Source organism: Epargyreus clarus, unplaced genomic scaffold (assembly GCF_041222505.1).
Source record: "Epargyreus clarus isolate Ecla_fem2 unplaced genomic scaffold, WU_Ecla_fem_2.2 ptg000036l, whole genome shotgun sequence".
In the NCBI taxonomy this organism is placed as follows: Eukaryota; Metazoa; Arthropoda; class Insecta; order Lepidoptera; family Hesperiidae; genus Epargyreus; species Epargyreus clarus.
The window spans coordinates 2,247,226-2,270,867 of NW_027332241.1; the positions used below are offsets into that span (position 1 = coordinate 2,247,226).

The 23,642-nt window shown below is 36.7% G+C and overlaps 1 protein-coding gene across 1 annotated transcript; it reads left to right on the plus strand.

Annotated features, from left to right (window-relative positions):
* The first annotated feature begins 3,631 nt into the window (after positions 1 to 3,631).
* On the plus strand, positions 3,632 to 12,838 carry LOC140756979 (tsukushi). Its single transcript, XM_073092525.1, has 10 exons — positions 3,632 to 3,772; positions 5,848 to 5,931; positions 6,172 to 6,279; positions 7,199 to 7,416; positions 7,826 to 8,023; positions 8,410 to 8,609; positions 9,239 to 9,446; positions 10,832 to 11,013; positions 11,736 to 11,869; positions 12,699 to 12,838. Exons 2-10 carry the CDS (start codon positions 5,853 to 5,855, stop codon positions 12,836 to 12,838), a joined length of 1,467 nt encoding a protein of 488 aa, XP_072948626.1. The 5' UTR covers positions 3,632 to 3,772; positions 5,848 to 5,852.
* Positions 12,839 to 23,642: the final 10,804 nt, after the last annotated feature.

A 23,642-nucleotide genomic window follows, 5' to 3' on the forward strand; every position in this document is an offset into this window, starting at 1 on the left:
CTGTGTTCTGGTTTGAAGGGTGTGGTAAGAGAGATACTTCCGAAGCGTTTCAGCTTAGTCCTCAGGGGTAGCGGCGCATCTGTGGCCGACCTTCCTTAGGAAACTAATCTTATCTGGGGTTGATTACAGATGTTTATGGGCGGCAGTAGCCTCTTGACTGGTGGACTGCTCCTATATTATAAAAAATAATTTATTCTATACAAGACGTAACTTAAAAAAAACGCTTTCTACACTCACAGCCCCACACTGGGATTCCCTGTGTCGAGGGTGCCATAGACACACACAGAGACAAATACACAAACATCCAGACCCAGAAACAGAAACCTAAATTCATCATTTAGATATCTGTCTGGCCGGGGATCGAATCCGGGACCCTCTGCGTCAGACCGGTATGGTGACCGCTCCGGCACGCGGGTCGTCAAGTACCAATTTACAATACACTATTTTTATTTACTAATAAACGAATACACTTATTTACAATACAAATAAAAAATATAGTTTAAAAACTACAAACCACGCTAAAATCGCACAAGGAAAATCGTTAATCCTGATTCCTGACGATCCTGATGAGGTGAATGAGATAAAATTATTAAAATCGTGTATTGTCATCGGTTCTTCATAAGTACAAAATTTTAAATTAATCGGACCGTTCAAAGTGGGTAAAAATCGAGTTCAAAGATTCCGTTACGTACATACATACATACATACATACATACATACATACATACATACATACATACATACATACATACAGGTCAAGCTAATAAAAGCGTGGTAAATACAACGAATTTACAAGGAAGTGGGTAATCTTAACACACTACCGCGCTAAAGGGTGATTTCTTTGAAACGTATCGTGTTACCAAGTTCCTTTGACAAGTAAAATAGAAAGATATTATCACAGTCTTGAAACTGGATGAAGCCACAAAAGGATGATTTGTGAATTATTTTGTGAAGTGGTAGTTGTATTGACATTCAAAAAGTGGTCTGTAAAGAACCTATTTTGAATTAAAAAAATAAATGACAAATAAACTTGACAAATAAAATCCTTTTTAAAGCAAATGTACGTAGAAGTTACTTATTAGTTACGTAGTATTCTACGTAATTTATGTAATAAATAAATATTTCAAGCAGTGATAGCCTAGTGGTTAAGAAACTCGGCCTGTCGATCGAGGGGTCCGAGGTTCAAATCCCAGGCACGCACCTCTGATTTTTCAAAGTTATGTGCGTATTAGAAAATAATTATCACTTGCTAAACGGTGAAGGAAAACATTGTGAGGAAACCTGCATACCTGAGAGATTTATAAAAAAAAAAAAAATCTGAAAGGTATGTGAAGTCTACCAATACGCACTTGGCCAGCGCAGTGGACTATGGCCTCATCCTTCTCATTATGAGAGGAGACCCGTGCCCAACAGTGGGACAGTAATGGGTTGTTGATGATGAAATATTACAAAACATTTTAGGGACGTTTTAGCACAAAGACGTGGCAAAACTTTATTTACGCAACAATTTCAATTCTCAAAACTGGTTTCACTTTCTTGTCAGGAGTGATCTATCTATTTTACTCATCTAAGCCAAGTTCTCAAGATTTTGAGACGTGACGGCAGGATATATGAACAATAGAATCAACCGACACCGGAGACGACACGCGCGCGCCACGCGGCGAGTAGCGGAACTAAGTCCTTGTTATTGTGGGGTGACGCAACCAATTAGGGGATGTTAGGGGATTTTTGACGTCGTCTTGATTAAATCTTTTGTAAAATTAATCTTTTTAAAGATTACAAGTTGTTATTGTAAAATATTTTTATATTATACGTGTTATTAAAAGTCTTAAGAAACCAATATTATAGAAGTTAAAGTATTTAGTAGATATATGGGCAAGCCCAGCAATGGGCAAATAGTAAGAGGCACAGTAGTGGGCTAAATTTACGGGGCTCTACAGTGGGCAAATTTTACGGGCTCAATAGTGGACAAAAAATTACGAAACACAGTAGTGGGCAAAGTTTATGGGCCCACCCGTGGGCAAAATATACGAGCCCAGAAGTGGGCAAAAATCTCCACTGACCAAAGATTTAAAAGTACATAATACTAGCTGACCCGGAAAACGTGTTGCCATATAAATAAAAAAATGTTTAGGGTGAACAACCCTTATCACTTAGGGGTATGAAAAATAGATAGTAGCCGATTCTCAGACCTACTGAAAATGCATATAAAATTTGGTGAAAATCGGTAAAGCCGTTTCGGAGGAGTACGGTAACTAACATTGTGACACGAGAATTTTATATATAAGATAAGGCCACCATCTTGGTACATACAGGTAGGATCCGTCCGATATGAAGTTGGTTACAGATCCTTACCATCTTCCATACGGCAGTGACTTACCATCAGATGGACTGCATTTCTTTCTATAATGTAGGAGTAGCAGACGAGCATGCAGTCCACCTGATGGTAAGCTACTGCCGCCCATGGACCTCTGTAATCCACCTTCGATAAGATTAGATTCCTACTAGGTCACAGACGCGCCGCTAACTCTGAGGACTAATCTGGAACGCCTCGGAAAAGTCTGTCTCCCTTACCACACTTCAAACCAGAACACAGCAGCGCTTAACACTGCTGTTATAACGGAAATAGGTGTGGCGGTGGTGCCGCCGGAGTCGAACCACAAACGGTTCTACCACCTTCAAAATTACCACACTTAGTATGCCCAGCAGTGGGATTATAAAGTTATTAATATAGATGTGATGTGTTCTGTTCCTGATATTGATTTTCCCAGTAATCTAATTTGTTTTTCTTCGAACTATATGAGTACATAGTAAAAGGTATGACTTATTTCTGATATAAAATAATTGTAGGGTCTTAGTGATAGCGGAAGCGGTTAAAACATCAACTCATGCGACCCGCGTACAATTGTCATACCGGTGTGACGCGCAAAGGGATCCGGGTTCAATTCCAGATCGGCCAGATCTGAATAATTAATTTGGATGTCTGCTTTATGTCTGGGTATTTGTGTATTCGTTGCGTCCATGCCACCCACGACACAAGGTTGTGAGAGTAGAAAGCGTTTTATTAATCCAAAGCTGGACACGAGACTCGTCATTAAATTCTATTACCTACTATGCCTACCAAAATATAGGACTTGGTGAAGATCAAAATGCGGCAATTTCAAGCAGGTACACATAGTCAAATGACGATTTTTATAAGCAAAACATTGTATAGAATGAATACTAGGTAATAACGTGATATGATGAGATGGTTCGACTAGCACACTGCAAAGTGAGGATTGATGGAGATCACACACCTTTGAAAACTTTTTTGAAGAATTCTCAGGGAAGCAGGTTTTCCTGCGATGTTTTCCTTCACCGTTTAAGCAAGTGACAATATCTAATATGCGTATAACTTTGAAAAATCAGAAATTCGTATCTGGGATTTGAATCTCGGACCTCTCGATCAACGGCCGAGTTTTTTAACCACTAGGCTATCACTGTTATTCTTATACGCTCTTCATGTAAATGAAGAACTTTTATGGAAACTTATTTTCCGCTACATGCTATGAAATCGCTATCACTCACACCACACCATACCCACTGATAACGCGTACAAATATGATAAGATATAGATTGTCAGCCATTTTACTTATGTTTCGTGTATCACCTCGAATATTGGTCAAAAGTGTGTTAATATAAGTGTTTTTCGCGTTCAAAGTGTTTTAAAGTAATGCGTATGTATAAAGTGTTATAAATATTATATTTCAAAGTGTTTTTTGGTAGTAATACGGTAATTATTATCCTTTTATTACTTCTTTGTGAATGAAGGATTGGTGTTTAGTGATAAGACCGCCATTTTAATTTTATTAGAATTAAAATTGTTTTTATTTTCTATTGTTATTTAGCCTACTGTGGAGAGTAATGTTGTTCGAGCGTATTTTTTATTATATATGTCATATATATTTATGTATGTCACATTCTTTGTTACGCTACAGCCCAAACTGCTTGACGGATTAACATATGAGGTGTCGTTGGATTCGTCTAAATTGTGGGAGTGACATAGGATATAATTTTAAGTAGTTGTTTCTTATTATAATAATTACTAGTTAAGGACTTAAATGTATGTATGTGAGTGTATGTATGTATGTACTATGTATGTAAGTGGCCGTAAGGACATTTATAATCAGCCCCAAGTAGAGCAGTTCTGCTTGAAAACTATCCAATCTCTTATTACTCTGAGGACTATGTATTAAACATAGTCCTCATAGCCTTTTTGTCTGGCGTACCACACCCATCGAACCGGAACACTGTTATTTATCAAAAATACTTTTATCAAACGTTCTTCTATTATTAATCTATTGAAGGTAGTAGAACCCTTTGTGGTTCGACTCAGGCGGCACCACCGCCACACCTATTTCTACCTAATAACAGCAGTGTTAGGCGCTGCTGTGTTCCGATTTGAAGGGTGTGGTAAGGGAGACAGACTTTTCCGAGGCGTTCCAGCTTAGTCCTCAGGGGTAGCGGCGCATCTGTGGCCGACCTCAGGTAGGAATATCTAATCCTATCTGGGGTTGATTACAGATGTCCATGGGCGGCAGTAGCCACGTACCATCAGGTGGACTGCATGCTCGTCTGCTACTCTTATATTATAAAAAAATCCTTCTTCTTCTTTCTTCTTCGTTCTTATATCCGTAATCACTTATTCTAAATCCTTAATTATAACATAATTATCACTTGCTTTAACGGTGAGGGAAAACATCGTGAGGAAACCTACATACCCGAGAGACCTTATTAAAAAAAATCGGAGATATGTGAAGTCTACCAATACGCACTTGGCCAGCGCGGTGGACTATGACCTAATCCTTCTCATTCTGAGAGACCCGTGCTTAGCAGTGGGACAGTAATGGGTTTCTGACGATGATAATGATTATCTTAATCCGGGAACATTTTCTGTTAACCTTTTTAAAATATACGCAAACGAAGATTGTATCATCGAGATTCAAAGATTAGATAATTGCAGGAAATGATGCATAGAAAGTCTTTGTTTTATTGTTTCGTACAGTTTCATAAACTATTATTAGTTAGTTATTAACTATTTTAGTTATATTAGTTAAAATAATAGCAATACTTAAATCAACTTTTGTAGATAAGATACTGTTTTAGTCAAGAGATATGAGTGAATTCTATGTATATATATGTTTTTTTATATAATATAAGAATAGCATACGAGCATGCAGTCTACCCGATGTTAAGGGGCTACTGCCGCAAATGGACATCTATAGTCAACTCCTGATAGGATTAGATATTTCTATCCGAGGTCGAGGTGTTCTGTGGTTCGACCCTGATGGCACCACCGCCACGCCTATTTCTGTCTAATAACTGCAGTGTTAGGCGCTGATGTGTTCTGGTTTGAAGGGTGTGGTAAGGGAGATATAGCTTTGCGAGGCAATCCAGCTTAGTCCTCAGGGGTAGCGGTGCATCTGTGACTGACCTCACGTAGGAATATCTAATCCTACCTGGGGTTGATTACAGATGACCATGGGCGGCAGTAGCCACTTACCATCAGGTGGACTGCATGCTCGTCTGCTTATCCTATATTACAAAAAAGACACACACATCAATAGAACAGCTTATCTTCCATATTAGTCTCCGGGAAAAACCATCTTAAGAACTGAGTCCAACAGTGGGATTACTATCCCACGTTACTGAGCTACACTCAAAATATTATTGGAAAATGTATTACTCATACGGAACTGAGCAGATAACAAAATATGTTGATAAAGATAGCCACAGATAACCTAATATTCCTTAACGTTTACAATTAAAATCCTTTGATTACTCATTGATTATTTTTTTATATTTCAGCTACAATGGGAAAACGAATTATTTTTATATTCTTGAGCGCCATTATTTTTGTAACCGCCGAAGCTAACAATGTCACTAATGCCGGTAAGTAACGCCATCTAGCGTTGAGTAGAAGTAATTGAATAAATATTACAGTAAAAAATATTTTTTTGCAATATTCTTGCATGAATTACAATTAATTTAGGTTCATTAAACGCATAATATTGATGTCATTAGCATGTAGTATTTGATTTTTATTTCATGTTTTAAAAAAAAGTTAATTCAAGTAGTGACATCTAGCGTGCAATAGCAAATATAGTTTTAAGAAGGTATTTTTTATTTTAGTGGACTGGAGAAATACAGGAATTTGCAGAAAATGCACGTGTTCAACAAATAAAGTGGATTGTTTCGACCAGAGCCTCACAGACTTCTTTAATTTGGAAGAATGGAAATGTAAGTTACATTTTTAGCAATTTTACTATTATTTTCTTGTTCTAATACGTAAGTTTATATAATATACTAGCTGACCCGGCAAACTTAGTACCGTCTCAAAATCTATTGATGTTACTCGTGGATAATATAGCTTTCGAATAGTAAAAGAATTTTTAAAATCGGTCCAGTAGTTTTTGAGCCTGTTCATTACAACCAAACAAACAAACAAAATTTTCCTCTTTATAATATTAGTGTAGACAAACACCGCGAAAAAAGTAAAAGTGTTGTTTAAATACATAATTTTGTTCTCCATTCCTATGTTTTGAAGAAATTTTAATGAATTAAGACAATGGAATACCGTTCGTACTGTGTTTAAAACACAGATGTTTTTATTTTAATCATTACTTTCCAGATTTTGATCCTTATAAGCAACACTATCAGATAGTGGAATAATATAGAGGGTGCATTTTTTTCAAAATGAACTCGTTCGATTCCCGGCTAGGGAAAAAGTTATTTTAAAAAAGTAATGATGCAGTTTTAGTTTTTATCAAAATCGGCCTCGTAAGTCCTTTCAGCATTTTTCGCTAATCCTTATAGTTTCGGATTTGGCCCTGAAGGCCCGTTTTAAAAATTCACCCTGTATATTGAGGCTGCTATAAGAATCGAAGAGGAACTATAAGTGATATAGTTTTTTATATTTAAATTAATTACATTTACTAATTACACTAATTACACGTAGTTCCAAATATATATAACTCAAAGGCCGATCGGGCTGAAATTTAACATGCAGGTAGATGTTATGACGTAGGCATCCGCTAAGAAAGGATTTTGATCAATTCTACCCCCAAGGGGATAAAATAGGGGATGAAAATGTTACTTCGTAACGCGAGCGAAGTCGCGGGTAAAAGCTCGTACATTATAAAAATAATTTTACTTCCAGTGTTAAAAGAACTAAAACCAACGACGGTAGACCTAAGCGAGAACAAGTTTACCAACATAACAGCGATCGCAGAGCTACCAATCCAGGTGTTGAACCTCTCGCGTTGCTCTATAGAGTTTATAGAGAACGCGAGCTTCAAAGACCTGCAGCAGATGACCACGTTGGACCTTAGCCACAACAAGCTTACCGCTGCGAAGCTCAGTCCACATGCTTTCGAGGTAATGTTTATACATGTAACGCCATCTATTGACGAGTAGATGAAGTTTTTCTTAATGGTAACTTTAATGAGTTCAAACTTGACCATATCTAATTCTTTAACGTTTTTATAGTACAGCAATAGCTTAATTATAGGTTAATAATTAACCTGCTTTTATTTTTATTCGTTTGCTCTCATTATTCTTTATAATTAATTTATTATTAAAAATATTAAAGTAGTGGTTGTATTACTACTCGATAATAGATGGCGCTATTCCCACTGAACCTCGTTATTGAAGTTATAAACTTCCAACAACAGCCACTAAGGCCTCAAAACTTGCCAATCTATTAAAAAGCTTTGAAATATTGAAACCAAGGAACAGGTAAAATAGGGGAAAATGACGATGTTAGTAAAGTTGTTACTTATTCCAGGGCCGATTCTCCCCAGAAGAATACGAACCCCTCGCGTCCATGAAGATCCTTAATCTCGCCTACAACGACATGCACTCGCTGAACCAGGACCTCTTCGAGCATCTGCCAGAACTAACAGAATTGGACCTTAGTGGCAATCCGTTCACCACCATTGACCATGTCACGCTGATCGCCATCTCCAGTTTACCAAATTTGAAGGTATTTTAGTTATTAATATGTGAAATCTTTATTGCGCATCTCGAATTTGCTTTGTGGTTTTCAAGAACTGACGAAATTTTATAGAAGTTTAAATTGAATTAATTCTGTACTTAATATACATTAATTAATTGAGTTGGGCTTGAAAATAATTAAAAATTGTAAAATTAATTGTAATTATGTATTATTATATTTTAATTACTTATCACGCTTCAGGATTACCAAAGAACTGTTTAATTAATCAATATAATACTAACTAAGACTTTTACGTTGTATTGTAAATTCAATAACGTAAATGACATATTTTAATATATTTATTAATTCAAATACATTTAGTAAACACTACTCACCAAAAGATGGCACTGTAATCTATTCCAAACAAATCGTAGGTTCTTCGAATGCGTTCCTGTCAGTTAAAAGAGATCCCGGACAAATTCCTCCATACCCCACGGTACCTGGAGAGGCTGGACATCAGCGACAACAAACTCACGATCGTTCCTCAGGAATTAGAGGAGACTAAGAATTTAATTTACTTAAACTTAAATCAAAATCCGATCACAGAGTTGGAAGTCACTTCTGAGGATAACCCGTTAGTATTTAATATTTATTATTTACTTATATTTAATATTTATTATTTATACATTTTAAGCAAAATATGTATTTATCAAGTTCATGGCTAAAATTTATTTCTATAGAACACTTTTTGAACAAAAACCATAACCTATCATTGCTTCTGAAGAACATGTTTCAAAATGAAGTAGCGATGTAAGCAATGCCACTAGTTCATAATGCATATTTAAAAAACTTACTTATTACGAACATTTCTAAAGTAAAATACGTATTTGCGGTACTTACCTTTAGGTAAATATTGTATCTATACGAAACATAATTTTGGATTCGATAATTCAAAACTTAAATTAGAAACTTTATGGCAGATTTTTGTCTAAGAGGAAACAGTATGGCGCGCGTTTTTTTAATTTCGAATAAAGTCTAATCATTACTTACTAACATGTTCTTTACTTACAATTAATTAAAAATGCAATTTCTGTTAAGAATTATGAATTAAATTAAATTATTTCTAAACGAATTAAATCATTCCATATGAAATTATTTCGAAAAAAAAAAATATTTTTGTATATTTGGTTGCTACGAAAGATATTTTTAGATAGATGGTGCTGTTATCTTTTTATGGCAGTTATATAGAACTTTTAATTCCAGAGCTTTCCCCCGCCTCCGGAAGCTCAAAGAACTCCATATGTGTAACATGAAGCATTTGAAACGCATTGGCGCTGGCGCATTGGGTGGCCTGGAAAATCTGCAACAGCTACACATGAGTTATAACCCTCAACTAACTTACATTGACCCTAAAGCGCTGGCGAGACCAGACGATATCGGGGAGACGTACGACTGGCCGCTGATCAAAGAGGTTGGAATGCCTTATGTTCTAATTTAGTTAGTTGCGTCGCAGAACTATTTTAGTTTTTTATAATATATTTTAGTTTTTTATAATAGAGTAGCAGACGAACATGCAGTCCGCCTGATGGTAAGTGGCTACTGCCGCGCATGGACGTATGCAAAGAAGCCCAGATGGGATTAGATATTCCTACCTGAGGTCGGCCACAGATGCGCCGCAACCTCTTTTTTTTGTTTACGAGGGTGAAACCTTCAAATGGTACACTATGCCGTGGGAGCGACACGGAGTTATGTGGGATTCTTACCGCACTAAAACCCCCCCGGTGGTCATCCTCGGCGCTGCGTTGAAGACTCCGGGATCTCCAGGGAACGCAACCGGAGTCCTCTAAGCGCGATTGCCCCATCGGGCTCCTCCCAGGTGAGCAGAAGCTCGCCACATCCTCTGGTGTGTTCAACGGCATGCGGCCACACATACCGCCGTCTTTCCCGGGGTCGCTGGCCGGGCGGTTCGAGCTCCCAATCTTGCCGCCCACTACCCCGGAAGCCCCTTTTACTCTTACGACAGGCAGGGGATACCGGAGCCCTATTCTGGTCCCGGAACTACAGGGACACTGCGTCGGTGGGCGTTATATACGCCCGGCGCCGCAACCCCTAAGGACTAAGTCTCCCTTACCACACCCTTCAAACCAAAACACGCTTCGCTTAACACTGCTGTTATGAGGCAGAAATAGGTGTGGCGGTGGTGCCACCGGAGTCGAACCACAAAGGGTTCTACCACCTTTAAAGTGAATGTAAAGTGATGGAATGTCTTATTTTCTAATATAGTTAGTAGCCTCAGAGCTATTTTAGGTTTCTACGTTAGATTTTACTGTAGACTCACTTGGAATGCCTTGTGTTCCAGTACAAATATCTTAATTTTTATGTTATTTTTTTATTGTGAAGAAACAACTTTTCTAAAATAATAACAAATTAACCTGGCACTCCTTGTGTCCCTGAAAGGATTTGTATGTGGTTTTAGTTTCTAGTTGAATTACAAGAAATTGTGAAAGGATTGTAGCACTTTTAAAGGCGGTAGAATTCTTCATGGTTTGACTCAGATGGCACCACCTTACCTATTTCTGCCGAATAACAGCAGTGTTAAGCGCTGCTGTGTTCTGGTTTGAGGGTGTGGTACGGTAGACATACTTATTCGAGGTTTTCCAATTTAGTCTTTAGTAGGTAGCATCAACATCAGATTTCAATCTAATCTTATCTGGGGTTGATTATAGATGTCACTTACCATCAGTGTACTGGCTGCTACTACAAAAAAAAAAATATATATATATATATATATATATATATATATATATATATATATATATATATTTACCAATTGTTTAAAAAAATCTTTATTTACAGCTGTATCTCCAATCAAACAACTTGACAGAAATCGACTCCCGTCTCCTATCCAGATGGGATTTGGTTGAAAGGCTGGATGTTTCGAACAATCCATACCTTTGTGATTGCTCAACGCAGTGGATGGTCGACCACCTCGTCCCTACCATCGAGGCGAAGAATGAAAACGCTACTGAGAAGATGGTGTAAGTTTTTCTTTAGTAAAATAATTAGCAATGAGATTTCTAACTTCTAACCTTATATACAATAAGGATATTGTTTCGTTTGCTTGCAAGATTTGGCTCCGAATTGTTTTCCGAATAAAAGAAACATTTTATGTTGAAGTTTATCAAAACAGTAATGCCAGCGAATAAAAGAATTTCAAGAAAGAATTTTATAATTAATAAGTGGAACTATTACATAAAAATGCGAAAAAATAATTGTTTGAAAAAATCGCGAAGGTGGCTAACCCGCCGAAATTTGGATATTTTTCTATACTAATATTATAAAGAGGAAAACTTTATTTGTTTGTTTGATTGTAATGAATAGGCTCAAAAACTACTGGACCGATTTTAAAAATTCTTTCACCATTCGGAAGCTACATTATCTATGCTTACATAGGCTATATTTTATATGAAATATATTTGATAAATAGATTTTGAGGTGGTACAAAGTTTGCCGGGTCAGCTAGTTATCTATATTGTGGGAGCTTTTGACTTGAAAGAGCCCTGGGGAAACTGCTCCCAAATCGGACCCTGTACAAGATTGTAAAAATTCGTCCGCTACTGAATTTGCGCTATGGAGACTCGTGCCCAATTGTGTAATTTTCGGCAGCCAGTCAAGAATTTCAAGACCCACGTAAAACCTTTTTGTGTAAGATTATCTTCCTTGCTTTCTAAGTGGATGTATCTCTTTATCTTTTTTACAGATGCACAGAACCCATAGAAATGAGGGGTTACACCATGAAGCATCTTCACGATATCCACCGCACCATGCGCTGTGTGGACAAATACGGGAACCGCCCTGAACGCGATGGAGCTATCCTTATGGGAACTTTAATTGGTAAGAACTTATTAGTAATATTAGAATCGGAGATAAATTAGGGGAAACATGACCATAAACCAGAACAATATTTAATGGTGCGGTAATATTACAACATTGACATATCCAACACGCAATAAGCCAATTCTAAAGAAACAATTCTCAATAACCACGCCACAGTTTTTAGACATCTGTCCCATCTGTCATTCCTGTTATCGTCATCGAGGTCATCAACCATTTCTTCTTTCTATTCGGCCAGCTTAGCATCGTAGTGGTTATATTCTCTTTGCTTAGCATTTTAGACACAGTAGTGACATCTATGTAGTTTCCCATTTATAACAGTAATTATAATAACTTATTTATCATTCATTAATCTTATTAGTAACGGATTAGTTTAATTGCAACTGAAGCAACGCTGGAACGCCTTATGTGCTTAGAAAACCCCCATCAGCACATGCTTTAGATATGAGTAAAGTAATAAAGTATTAGGCAGAGCTATTATATTACATTTATAATTCTAACATAATAACTTCTTGCTACTGAACAACAGATGGCGCTGTGCATAAACTAGATCACGCTATTAACAATCTTCCATCATAGCATAATAAAATAATATTTAAGGTCCAAATTATCATTTATTTGACATTTGTGCTATTTAACTACTATAATGACTTATACTTTAACACATCTTAGTTTAACTTAGAGCATGAAAATTGTCTAGCAGATAAAACAAACATTCATAATTATAATTTTAACTTGTGGCGATCTTAGCTACTCGACACTAGATGGCGGTACACGTCTCAATTACCATTTTAACGTTAAATATATATAGATGTAACATTATCCCCAGGTGTGCTCTTGGCTGTACCCATAATGCTGGGCCTGATGTTGATGTGGCGACGTGGCTACTTCGCATGGATGGGTCTTCGAGGACCCACTGATGTTTCCCGCGCGTTTTATAAGCGGGCGCCTGCCGACGAATTCATATAAATATATTTTTTATAATGTTATTACATTTAGATTAAGTTATGTTTGTAATTAGTATAAAAATTAATATATGAAATAAATTTTAATATTGTTTACTTTATTGTTTTATTGATGTTAAACATCTATAGCCGCACGTAAAACCGATTTCTGGCGTGGCGACGCATGCCGTGGCGTCGCCACGCTATACGATGGTATATATATCCAGTCTATATGCAGTAGTGTGTACGGTATGGCGACGCGTCGCCATGCGCAATCGAATTCAATAAATAGTGATCGTTATCTGGAAAAAAATCGTAATATTTTATTTTATCATTATGACATATTTAGTTCCTATCACAATATGTTCTTTTCTGCATATTACTTTTACAAAATAATGTCGATGTTTCACATCTGCCAGGCGTCCCGTGACGGCTCACATTTTTTTATTATTGTTTCAGACATATTGCACGTATGATATTGCTATTAATAAATAAATTATTTATTTAATGAGTTGAGTATAAAAATAAAATATTTAACCAATTCTAGTGACATACTAGTGGTTAAAATTAGATTTTCTGAACGCGGGGTACGAGGTTCAAATCCCAGACACGCGCCTCTGATTTTTTTTTTTTTTTATAATATGGAGTAGCAGACGAGCATGCAATCCACCTGATGGTAAGTGGCTACTGCCGCCCATAGACATCTGTAATCGACTCCAGATAGGATTCGATTTTCGTACCGGAGGTCGGCCACAGATGCGCCGCTACCCCTAAGGACTAAGCCGGAACGCGGAAAAGTATGTCTCACTTACCACGCTTCAAACCAGAACACAGCAGCGCTTAAAACTGCTGTTATAACAGAAATAGGTGTGGCGGTGGTGCCGCCGGAGTCGGACTTCAATGTGTTCTACCTTTAAACTCATTATAAATTACTTTATTACGATTACATACAAAGTGTTTAATATCAGCTTAGTTTTATAGTAACCACTTTTAATGAATAGTAAATTCGCAACAAATTAATCCCTACATTGCATAAATAATAAGTCTACAATCTCCATACAGTATCATATTATTTTATGAGTACGTACCTATTAATTAAAATTTTATGAGTATTTTTACTCGATTATTAAATGATAAATAATTACTGGTTTTGCAACACTTTAATAATAATCAGATAAGTGCGAGTTAGTCCATTGAAATGTTACATTTTTTAGGCCTTAGTGTGCATTTGTCAGAGGACGCAATTTTATTTTTTTAATGTGTAGGGGGGGTCAGTAGAAGCTTAAGTTCAAGTTTGTGGGGTCGGCACCCTTGTCCCCCGGCCGCCATCTTGGAAAAGGGGGTGCAAAGGGTTTTCGCGCTGTATCTCGTAAACTAGTTACCCTACAGAAAATTTAATCAAATATAAAATGTAGCAAATTAAATTTCCTACAATTTTATTTCTATTACTTTTTATCGTCAAGTGACCAACAAAAAAGTTATAAACAAAAATAAATGAAAATTTTGTAACAAATTTCCTTTTGGAGGTTATAACTTTTTTTCAGTTCATTTTACAATAAAATGACATCACAGCAATTTTGTAGAGGGTTTTTCAACGAACAATTTCCTCTATATAATTGTTTCATTTTATTTATTTATCTAGGTTTTACAGCGCTCCAAACTTGAACGGATTCTCGAATGCTCATAGGGATGCAATAAAAACTAAAAATTAGGCTTACTTTTCTATCTATATTTTTTTTATTCATACAATTTATTATGATCTTAACATTCCTATGCTATTATTAAACTATGTTTGACCCTTTTACCCACCACCTATGAGGTAACTCTATCAGAGGTGGATTTTACTGTCGACCAGGCTGAATCGGATGCAGATGCAGTCATCGTCCGTTGTGCGCTTGCTGCATCACAGTCATATGATTCGGTGACAATCATAGCAGAAGACATCGACATCCTTGTACTGCTGACGGCATTAGGAAGGAATCAAACAAATGTATTTTTTTTAAAACCTTCAAAAGGGCGTACGTCCGAACAATTGTACTGTCCTTCAAGTTTTAAATATGACGACGAATAGCTGAGAATTTACTGTTTCTCCATGCCTTCTCCGACACAACGTCAGCAGCGTATAACATGGGCAAAGTCAAATTTATAAAAAATTTGCAGAAGCATCCAGAGTTAGCAAGTGGAACTAAATTATTTATGAGTGAGAAAGTCGAGTCATCGTTACTCAGTGTTGTTGGCGAACGTTTTTTCGTCTCTTTATATGGCGGAAATAAAGACGATACTCTAGACACTCTGCGATACAAACGATTTGCTAAGACAGTGACAAAAAATGCATTTAATCTCTCTTCACTTCCTCCAACACAAGATGCAGCCCGTTTCCACAGTTTCCGAGTGTATCACCAGATTCAGTTATGGCTCGGTAAATATTGTGATCCAGAAGAATGGGGCTGGAAAAAGCATGGAAAATTTTGGATGCCAATCCAAGCTTCCAAGCCTCCAGCAACCCCCGAGCTTATGAAATTAATCTTTTGCAGATGCAAAGGAAATTGTGGAAGTGCGTGCGGTTGCCGAAAAGCAGGCCTTAAATGTTCACCAGTTTGCCTCCATTGTGGTGGTGAAAGCTGCAGCAACATCGTGGACATATCAACATTACTTGAAGAAAATGAATTAGAAGATGAATTACCGACAATGACGCCTATACCAACTCCCATTATACTACAAAAATTCACCTCGGATACTGATTCAGATTTTTTCTCGCAGCCTGGACCATCGAAGAGAATGAAAAAATAATAACTGATAGACATTTTTCAATATATAATAATAAATAACATTATTTTGTCTAGAAATTGCCCGTGGATTACCTCATTGGTGGTGGGTAAAAGGGTCAAACATAGTTTAATAATAGCATAGGAATGTTAAGATCATAATAAATTGTATGAATAAAAAAAATATAGATAGAAAAGTAAGCCTAATTTTTAGTTTTTATTGCATCCCTATGAGCATTCGAGAATCCGTTCAAGTTTGGAGCGCTGTAAAACCTAGATAAATAAATAAAATGAAACAATTATATAGAGGAAATTGTTCGTTGAAAAACCCTCTACAAAATTGCTATGATGTCATTTTATTGTAAAATGAACTGAAAAAAAGTTATAACCTCCAAAAGGAAATTTGTTACAAAATTTTCATTTATTTTTGTTTATAACTTTTTTGTTGGTCACTTGACGATAAAAAGTAATAGAAATAAAATTGTAGGAAATTTAATTTGCTACATTTTATGTTTAATTAAATTTTCTGTAGGGTAAGTAGTTTACGAGATACAGCGCGAAAACCATTTGCACCCCCTTTTTCAAGATGGCGGCCGGGGGACAAGGGTGCCGACCCCACAAACTTGAACTTAAGCTTCTACTGACCCCCCCTACACATTAAAAAAATAAAATTGCGTCCTCTGACAAATGCATACCCAAATGTAACTTTTCAATGGACTAAGTCGAACTCGTACATATAGGGTTCCGTAGCATGAAATACAAAAAGCTATATATTTTAAAATAATTGGTCAAGAGCGAGTCGAACTCGTACACAGAGGGTTCCGTACCACCAATATATATTTTAAATTTAGCATTTGTTATTATAGCAGCCATTGAAGCACATGCATTGTGAAAATTTGAAGTTTCTACCCATTACATTCAATAGCTAAAGCGAAAAACATCGAAAAATAGCGGTTTCTTGTATGGCTACCCCCATTTATTTTCAACGTTTTTATTTTAGTATTTGTTGTTATATCTCTCACGTTATCTATTTATCTATTAAGAACACACAACAGTATAAAATTAAAGTAAAAATATTCATATTCTGTAATATAAAATTCTCGTATCACAATGTTAGTTACCGTATTCCTCCGAAACGGTTTTACCGATTTTCACCAAATTTTATATGCGTATTCAGTAGGTCTGAGAATCGGCTACTATCTATTTTTCATACCCCTAAGTGATAAGAGTTGTACTCCCTTAACATTTTTTTATTTATATGGCAGCACAACGTTTGCCAGGTCAGCTAGTATTCTATAAAAAATCAAGTGTCTATATATTACAGTTCAGGAGATAGAGCCCTGTGACGGACAGACAGCGGAGGCTTAGTAAAAGGTTTCCGTTTTGCCCTTAGGGTACGGAACCCTAAAAACATTACTCTCCTATCTCAGTCACATAGAAATACGTCCAAGGATTTTGCAGTTAAAAGTAGTTTACTAAATGCAGATATGATTTCAGCGAGTTATAATTAAATAATTATGTTGTTGTGTCTAATAATAAGACGTAAATCCTAAGTAATATTATAATTTAGAATGTCAGTTTGTTTGTTTGCTACACTGTACCCTCACCATGAGTTCTTCATCAATCATCATCAACAAACCATTACTCTCCTCTCTCTCTCTCTGGGAATGCAAAAATAAAATTACAAAATATTTACAAAACCTTTCTTATGATGAGTCTGAGACACTAATTTCTGGTTGACACTCACTCTCTCTCTCACACACACACACACACATGCACGCACACACACACACACACATACACACACACACACACATACACACACACACACACACACGTTAAGTTAATATTGTAACTATCCTAACAGTATTAGTATAGAATCAATTACTTGAAATGTAATACATGTAATAGAATATTTACCTAGATTATAACCGTATTGTATAGCTTTTGGAACAAACTTCCTTCATGTTCAGAGGGGGCGTAATCAGCTGCGACACAGTTTTTACTATTGCAGTTGTTTACGAATGTACAAATTGTGAAAATGTTTCCTGTTTCAATAAATCTTTAAATCTTTACTGCTGGGCACGGGTCTCCTCTCATTATGAGAAGGATAACTCCAACGCGCTGGCCAAGTGCGTATTGGTGGACTTCACATACCTTTGAATTTTTTTTTAAATCTCTCAGGTATGCAGGTTTCCTCACGATGTTTTCCTTTACCATTTAGCATTATTTAGTGATAATTAATTTCTAATACGCACATAACTTTGAAAAATCAGAGGTGCCTGGGATTTGAACCTCGGACCCCCCGATCGAGACGCCGAGTTTCTTAACCACCAGGCTATCACTGCTTTGTCCCTGCAGTTCCGGGTCCAAAATAGGGCTACGGTATCCCCTGCCTGTCATAAGAGGCGACTAAAACGGGGCTTCCGGGGTTGCCGGCCGCAAGAGTGGGAGCTCGAACCGTCCGGAGAGCAACCCCGGGAAGGACGGCGGCATGTGTGGTCGCATGCCGTCGTAAACACTAGGTGTGCGGGAGGAGCGTAAAGTGCTCCCCCTAGGGCAGAGCCCGACTGGGGCATCGCGCTCGGAGGACTCCGGTTGTGTTCCATCGGAGATCCCGGAATTCTCCGCCAAGCGCTGAGGACGGCTATCGGGGGGGTTTTAGTGCGGTAAAAGTCCCACATAACCCGGCGTCGCTCCCACGTCGTCGGGTACCTTTTGAAGGTTTCCCCCTCGAAAAGAAAAAAAAGAAAAAACAAAAAGGTACTGTGGTGATATACATAACTACTTATATTGTATTTATCATTATTTTAATTCTCATTTAAATAAAAGATTTCTAATTAAAACATCGATTAATTTTAAACTGGCTCCCCTGGAATATTGTCTTTTGTACTTGTGTATATATTCTTGCAAAGAATCGATATGTAATGAAATTTATATTTTGTATGGGCCTACGGAGGCACTTACAAATTGTCAGTTTAGATTTAGGTTAGGTTAGGATTCAGGTGTAGGTTAGGTTATTGTGCAATATTGCGAATTGTGCAATATTATTGACCGTTTAGGGTTAATATTGAAAATTGCGCAAAGATTGAACAAAAGTTTGAGCAAGTTTAATTTTTATTGCACCATATCTTTTATTGCATCGTAAAGGGTCAGTATTGCGCAATATTTTTACTCAAATCAAATTAAATAACTGTTTTTTTATTAAAAATAGGTTCTTTACAGAGCACTTTTTTAATATTATACAACTACCGCCACTTCACAAGGTGTTTTGTTATGGAGGGAACTATTCTCAATCTCCGACTGAACACGAAAATATTGTGCACTTTTGCCATACTTTGGACAATTTGCTACACAAACACTCTATCCACACGTTTGTATTTGTGGCAATTTGTTGATGTTTGGCGAGTAAAGATGCAGCATTTAGTTCTACTTCAATTTTGATCAAAGATTAAGATTACAACGTCACGATTTTGGCCTCGGAACTGTATTAGAAGAAACAATTTTCATTCAACTATAATCTTTACAACCGTTTCCATAGAGTTTTATCTCCTTTTTCCATTTTCCTTATCTAGGCGATAAAACTTTTTTGGTAGGACATAGTGTAATGATGTCAAAATAGTGTAGAGGCATCATGTTCATGGGAAAAAAGACCTATTGATTTATATTACTTTAAAATTAAACTCATCGATAAAAAGGTTTTGTTATAGTCATCGCTAGGCTGTCCGCGACTGCATATCTACACTAATATTATAAAGAGGAAATCTTTGTTTGTTTGTTTGGTTGTAATGAAAAGGCTCAAAAACTACTGGACCGATTTTAAAAATTCTTTCACCATTCGAAAGCTACATTATCCACGAGTAACATAGGCATTTATCAAATATATTTATCAAATATATTTACTATACTATATATAAAAAAAAAATACAAAAAATATAATCCAGAAATTATTTGTGAATTGTGAGAGTGAGAGTTTAGCTGCAAACAGTACTAGGATGTGATTGGGGCATGAGGCGGTACTCGGGGAGAGAGGCAGCTTTCCACCCGTTTGTCTAGTTGGCTTGGTCGACATGTACTTACAATATTAATAAAAAATATTTCACTACCGCCCATACATAAGTAAAGATTACTCACTCCTAACAAGAAAATGTACCCAGTTTTGAGAATTGAAATAGTTGCGTAAAAAAAGTTTTGTCACGTCTCCGTGCTAAAATGTCCCTAATATATTTGAAATAATTATTTATTTATTATGTAAATTACGCAATATTAGTTATTTATTCGTAAATTTTCTCTAAAAATGTTTTTATTTGTCAAATATTCAAAAAAAGAACTTACTAATAAGCCGTTTGTGGCTTCATTCAATTTCAAGGCGGCGAAGTATCTTTACTAATCTATGCTACCGCCTCTATATTTTTAATACTCTACAACCAGCCCTATCTATGTAATTTGATCAGTATGACTTTAAACTAAGTGCTGAAATGTTGTCAAGTGGAGTTTTAGTGTGTTTTCTAATAGTTTTAGTAGGATTTACTAGTGCCCAGGATGAAAATGGTATGTATTTAGCCCTTTTTCATTAGAGTGAACCCTTATTAGAGAGATTCCACCCTTATTTATCCCTGTATTGCTCCGATAGCTTAGCAAAGTTAACTTACTTAATTAATACTTAAAATATTTTTAAGTTAGTTATTTTTATTTTAATAATAATAAATATAGACACTATTTATTTCATAAAATAAATGTTTGTTTTATATATAATTGTAATAACGAATGAATTAAACAATTATTTTATTATTTAAATTTATTACTATCAGCGTGGGTCATGAGCCCTTCGCATAATTAAAAGCATCTCTGACAATATTTAAAAATTGCCCCTGGTAAAATTGAAATTTTGTATTCCGTACATAATTTCTTCATTTTTTCATATTTTTTTTTTGTTTACGAGGGGAAACCTTCAAAAGGTACCCAACGACGTGGGAGCGACGCCGACTTATGTGGGATTTTTTTCACTAATGCTATGCGACTACACATACCGCTGTCCTTCCCGGGCTTGCTTGCTGGACGGTTCGAGCTCCCACTCTTGCCGCGCGCAACCCCGGAAGCCCCCTTTTAGTCGCCTCTTACGACCGGCAGGGGATACCGTAACCCTATTCTAGTTCCGGTAATACAGGGAAAAAAGTTTGAGCCCCTGACAAAATTAAAAGTTTGCGTCCCTGGCAAGAATAAAAATTTGTTCTTCTGGCAAAATTAGAAGCTTGCGTCAATTGCTAAGGCAATATTTAAAGATTCCGTCAACAAGACTTTTGCTAAAGATCTTAATTATATCTCGACGACCTTTTTTATACTTATTTCAAGGACTGTTATAACTTAATAATTTATACAAACATGGTGTATTTCCTCGTGAGTAGGTACAACTACCTTTTTTGGTTAGTCATTTCAATATTTATAAATTTTTATCGATAAAAAAATAGATTGTGTACGGAGGTCGGCAAAATGCTTTGAGGGTTTCCCTGGCCTTCAGCCCAGGCTCTAGTGCTGCCCCTAAATATTAAGTTTTAATGAAAATGTCTCCTTTTTTTTATCGAGGGGGAAACCTTCAATAGGTTCCCGACGACGTGGGAGCGACGTCGAGTTATGTGGGATTTTTACCGCACTAAACCCCCCCCCCCCCCCCCCCGGTGGGCGTCCTCATCGCTTGTTGGAGAACTCCGGGATTTCCGACGGAACACAACCGGAGTCCTCCAAGCGCGATGCCCCGATCAGGCTCTGCCCTGGGAGAGCAGTTTTCGCTCCTCCCAAATGTAAATGCCTCCTGACCCTTCAAACAAGAACAAAGAAGCGAAACTGTGCTGTTATAATAGAAATAGATGTGGCGGTGATGCTTCCGGAGTCGAAAGACAACGGATTCGATTACTTTTTTATACTTAATATTAGAATAGCAGACGAGCATGCAGTGTTCCGAATGATAAGTGGCCACTGCAGCCCATGGACATCTGTAATATACCCCCAGATAAGTTTACCCCTACTTGAGGTCAGCCACAAGTGCCGCTACCCCTGAGTTTGAATGGTTCGGAAAAGTATTCCTTACCACACCCTTCAAACCAGATCACAGATCACAGATCTGTGACAGCAGTGTTCAATAGTGCTATTATACAGAAATAGGTGTGACACTAGTGCCTCCTGGGTTCGATCACCCTCAAATCGATTCAATCATGGATTGTACACAAATATTTGTCAACAAATATATAACGGATCGATATTTCTTATCTTAAAAGATAAGATATACGTAGTTCCCTGTAGCTTATGATAAAATACGTTGTAGGATTACTCTCATGGAATTTCTATACGTTGAATATTGATCTATTTTTACATCTTTATCTATATTATTAAAATCGTAATGGTTGTTGTCTGTATATTAAAAATATTTTTGAACAACAGAAAAATGATAATAATTGGCCAAGTGCGAGTCGACCTCGCACTTGGCCAAAAAAATAATATAGGGTTACTAGCTGACCCGGCAAACGTTGTGTTGCCATATAAATAAAAAAATGTTAAGGGTGAACAACCCTTATCATTTAGTGGTATGAAAAATAGACAGTAGCTGATTTTTGAGACTTACTAAATATGCATATAAAATTTGGTGAAAATCGGTAAAGCCGTTTCGGAGGAGTACGGTAACTAACATTGTGACACGAGAATTTTATTTATTAGATTATATTGTTTGTAACAGAACCATTTTTGAAGTCCGCTTAAACTGCTAGTCCGCTCTGAATATAGAAAAGAATCGCGTCGCCATAGCGAATTGTATGACTACACATGCTCGCAACAACTTCAGAGCGGACTAGCAGTTTGGCGCGGACTATAACTATTTTGTTTCTTACGACTAAGTTCGAGGACATTTAAATTTTTAAAAACGTCTACTAGTTAAAATTAAAATTTTAAATTGTTACCTGTTTTATTCCACTCATAGATCACGTATTTATTTTATTGTTTTATTTTATGTTTTTATACGGTTGTCAGAGTTCAAGGTACAACCTTGGGTTAGGTAAAAATTGTACGTATTTTTGTTATTTCTTTAATATAAGAGTAGCCGACGAGCATGCAGTCCACCTAATGGTAAGTGGCTACTGCCGCCCATGGATATCTATAATCAACCCCAGATAGGATTAGATATTTCTACCTGAGGTCGGCCACAGATGCGCCGCTACCCCTGAGGACTAAGCTGGAACGCCTCGGAAAAGTATGTCTCCCTTACCACACCCTTCAAAACGGAACACAGCAGCGCCTAAAACTGCTGTTATTAGGCAGAAATAGGTGTGGCGGTGGCACCGCCGGAGTCGAACCACAAATGGTTCTACCACCTTCCTAGGCAATTGATGCCATTGATTGATGATTGGCAATCCCGTGCAACATCTGATTTTTCAAAGTTATGTGCGTATTAGAAATTAATTGTCACTTGCTTAAACGGTGAAGGGAAACACCTGAGAGATAAAAATAAAAAGTTTGGAAAATCCAAAAGTGCACGACTCATAATGCTCATTTAATTATGAAATATAAAAAAAAAAACTTAAGTCGTTCAAAATTAATTGCCGAAATAATTGCCGAAAAAACAGCTGTAGTAGGAAGAAGGTACTGCACAAGCGCCCCTGGTGGAATAAATGTACATAATATCTATAGATATACAGTCTTGTAGTTTTCGTTTTTTATTAATTGCAATTAAACGACACTGAATTAATTAATCATTCGCATTCAGTGACCTACAATCGTCGATTAGAATTAAAAAAAAAAAATTAACTCAAATGATGGATTTTTTCACAAGTTACAGTGTTTTCAGGTTTCACACATGACGGACAGGAAAATTTTTTGACCTATTTTGGTGTTTTTTTCCAATTCTATTGCAGTAAATCAATTTTTAAAAAGTATGGAATTAATCTCCATTAAATTATCTCGACAATAGTATGCAAAATATCTTGATTCCGTGAACTATCAAGGCTATAATGATAAAAATAGCCGCCAAAATGAAGCGAAAAAAATGTTTCGATCGTAAAGCCTTCGCATCATGAGTCG

Bases quoted from the DNA above. Each gene is read 5' to 3' on its own strand.
- LOC140756979 (XM_073092525.1), top strand. From the start codon at position 5,853: ATGGGAAAACGAATTATTTTTATATTCTTGAGCGCCATTATTTTTGTA. The intron at 7,417-7,825 runs GTAATGTTTATA...TACTTATTCCAG, and splicing joins TCAGTCCACATGCTTTCGAG to GGCCGATTCTCCCCAGAAGA. The intron at 8,610-9,238 runs GTTAGTATTTAA...TTTTAATTCCAG, and splicing joins GTCACTTCTGAGGATAACCC to AGCTTTCCCCCGCCTCCGGA.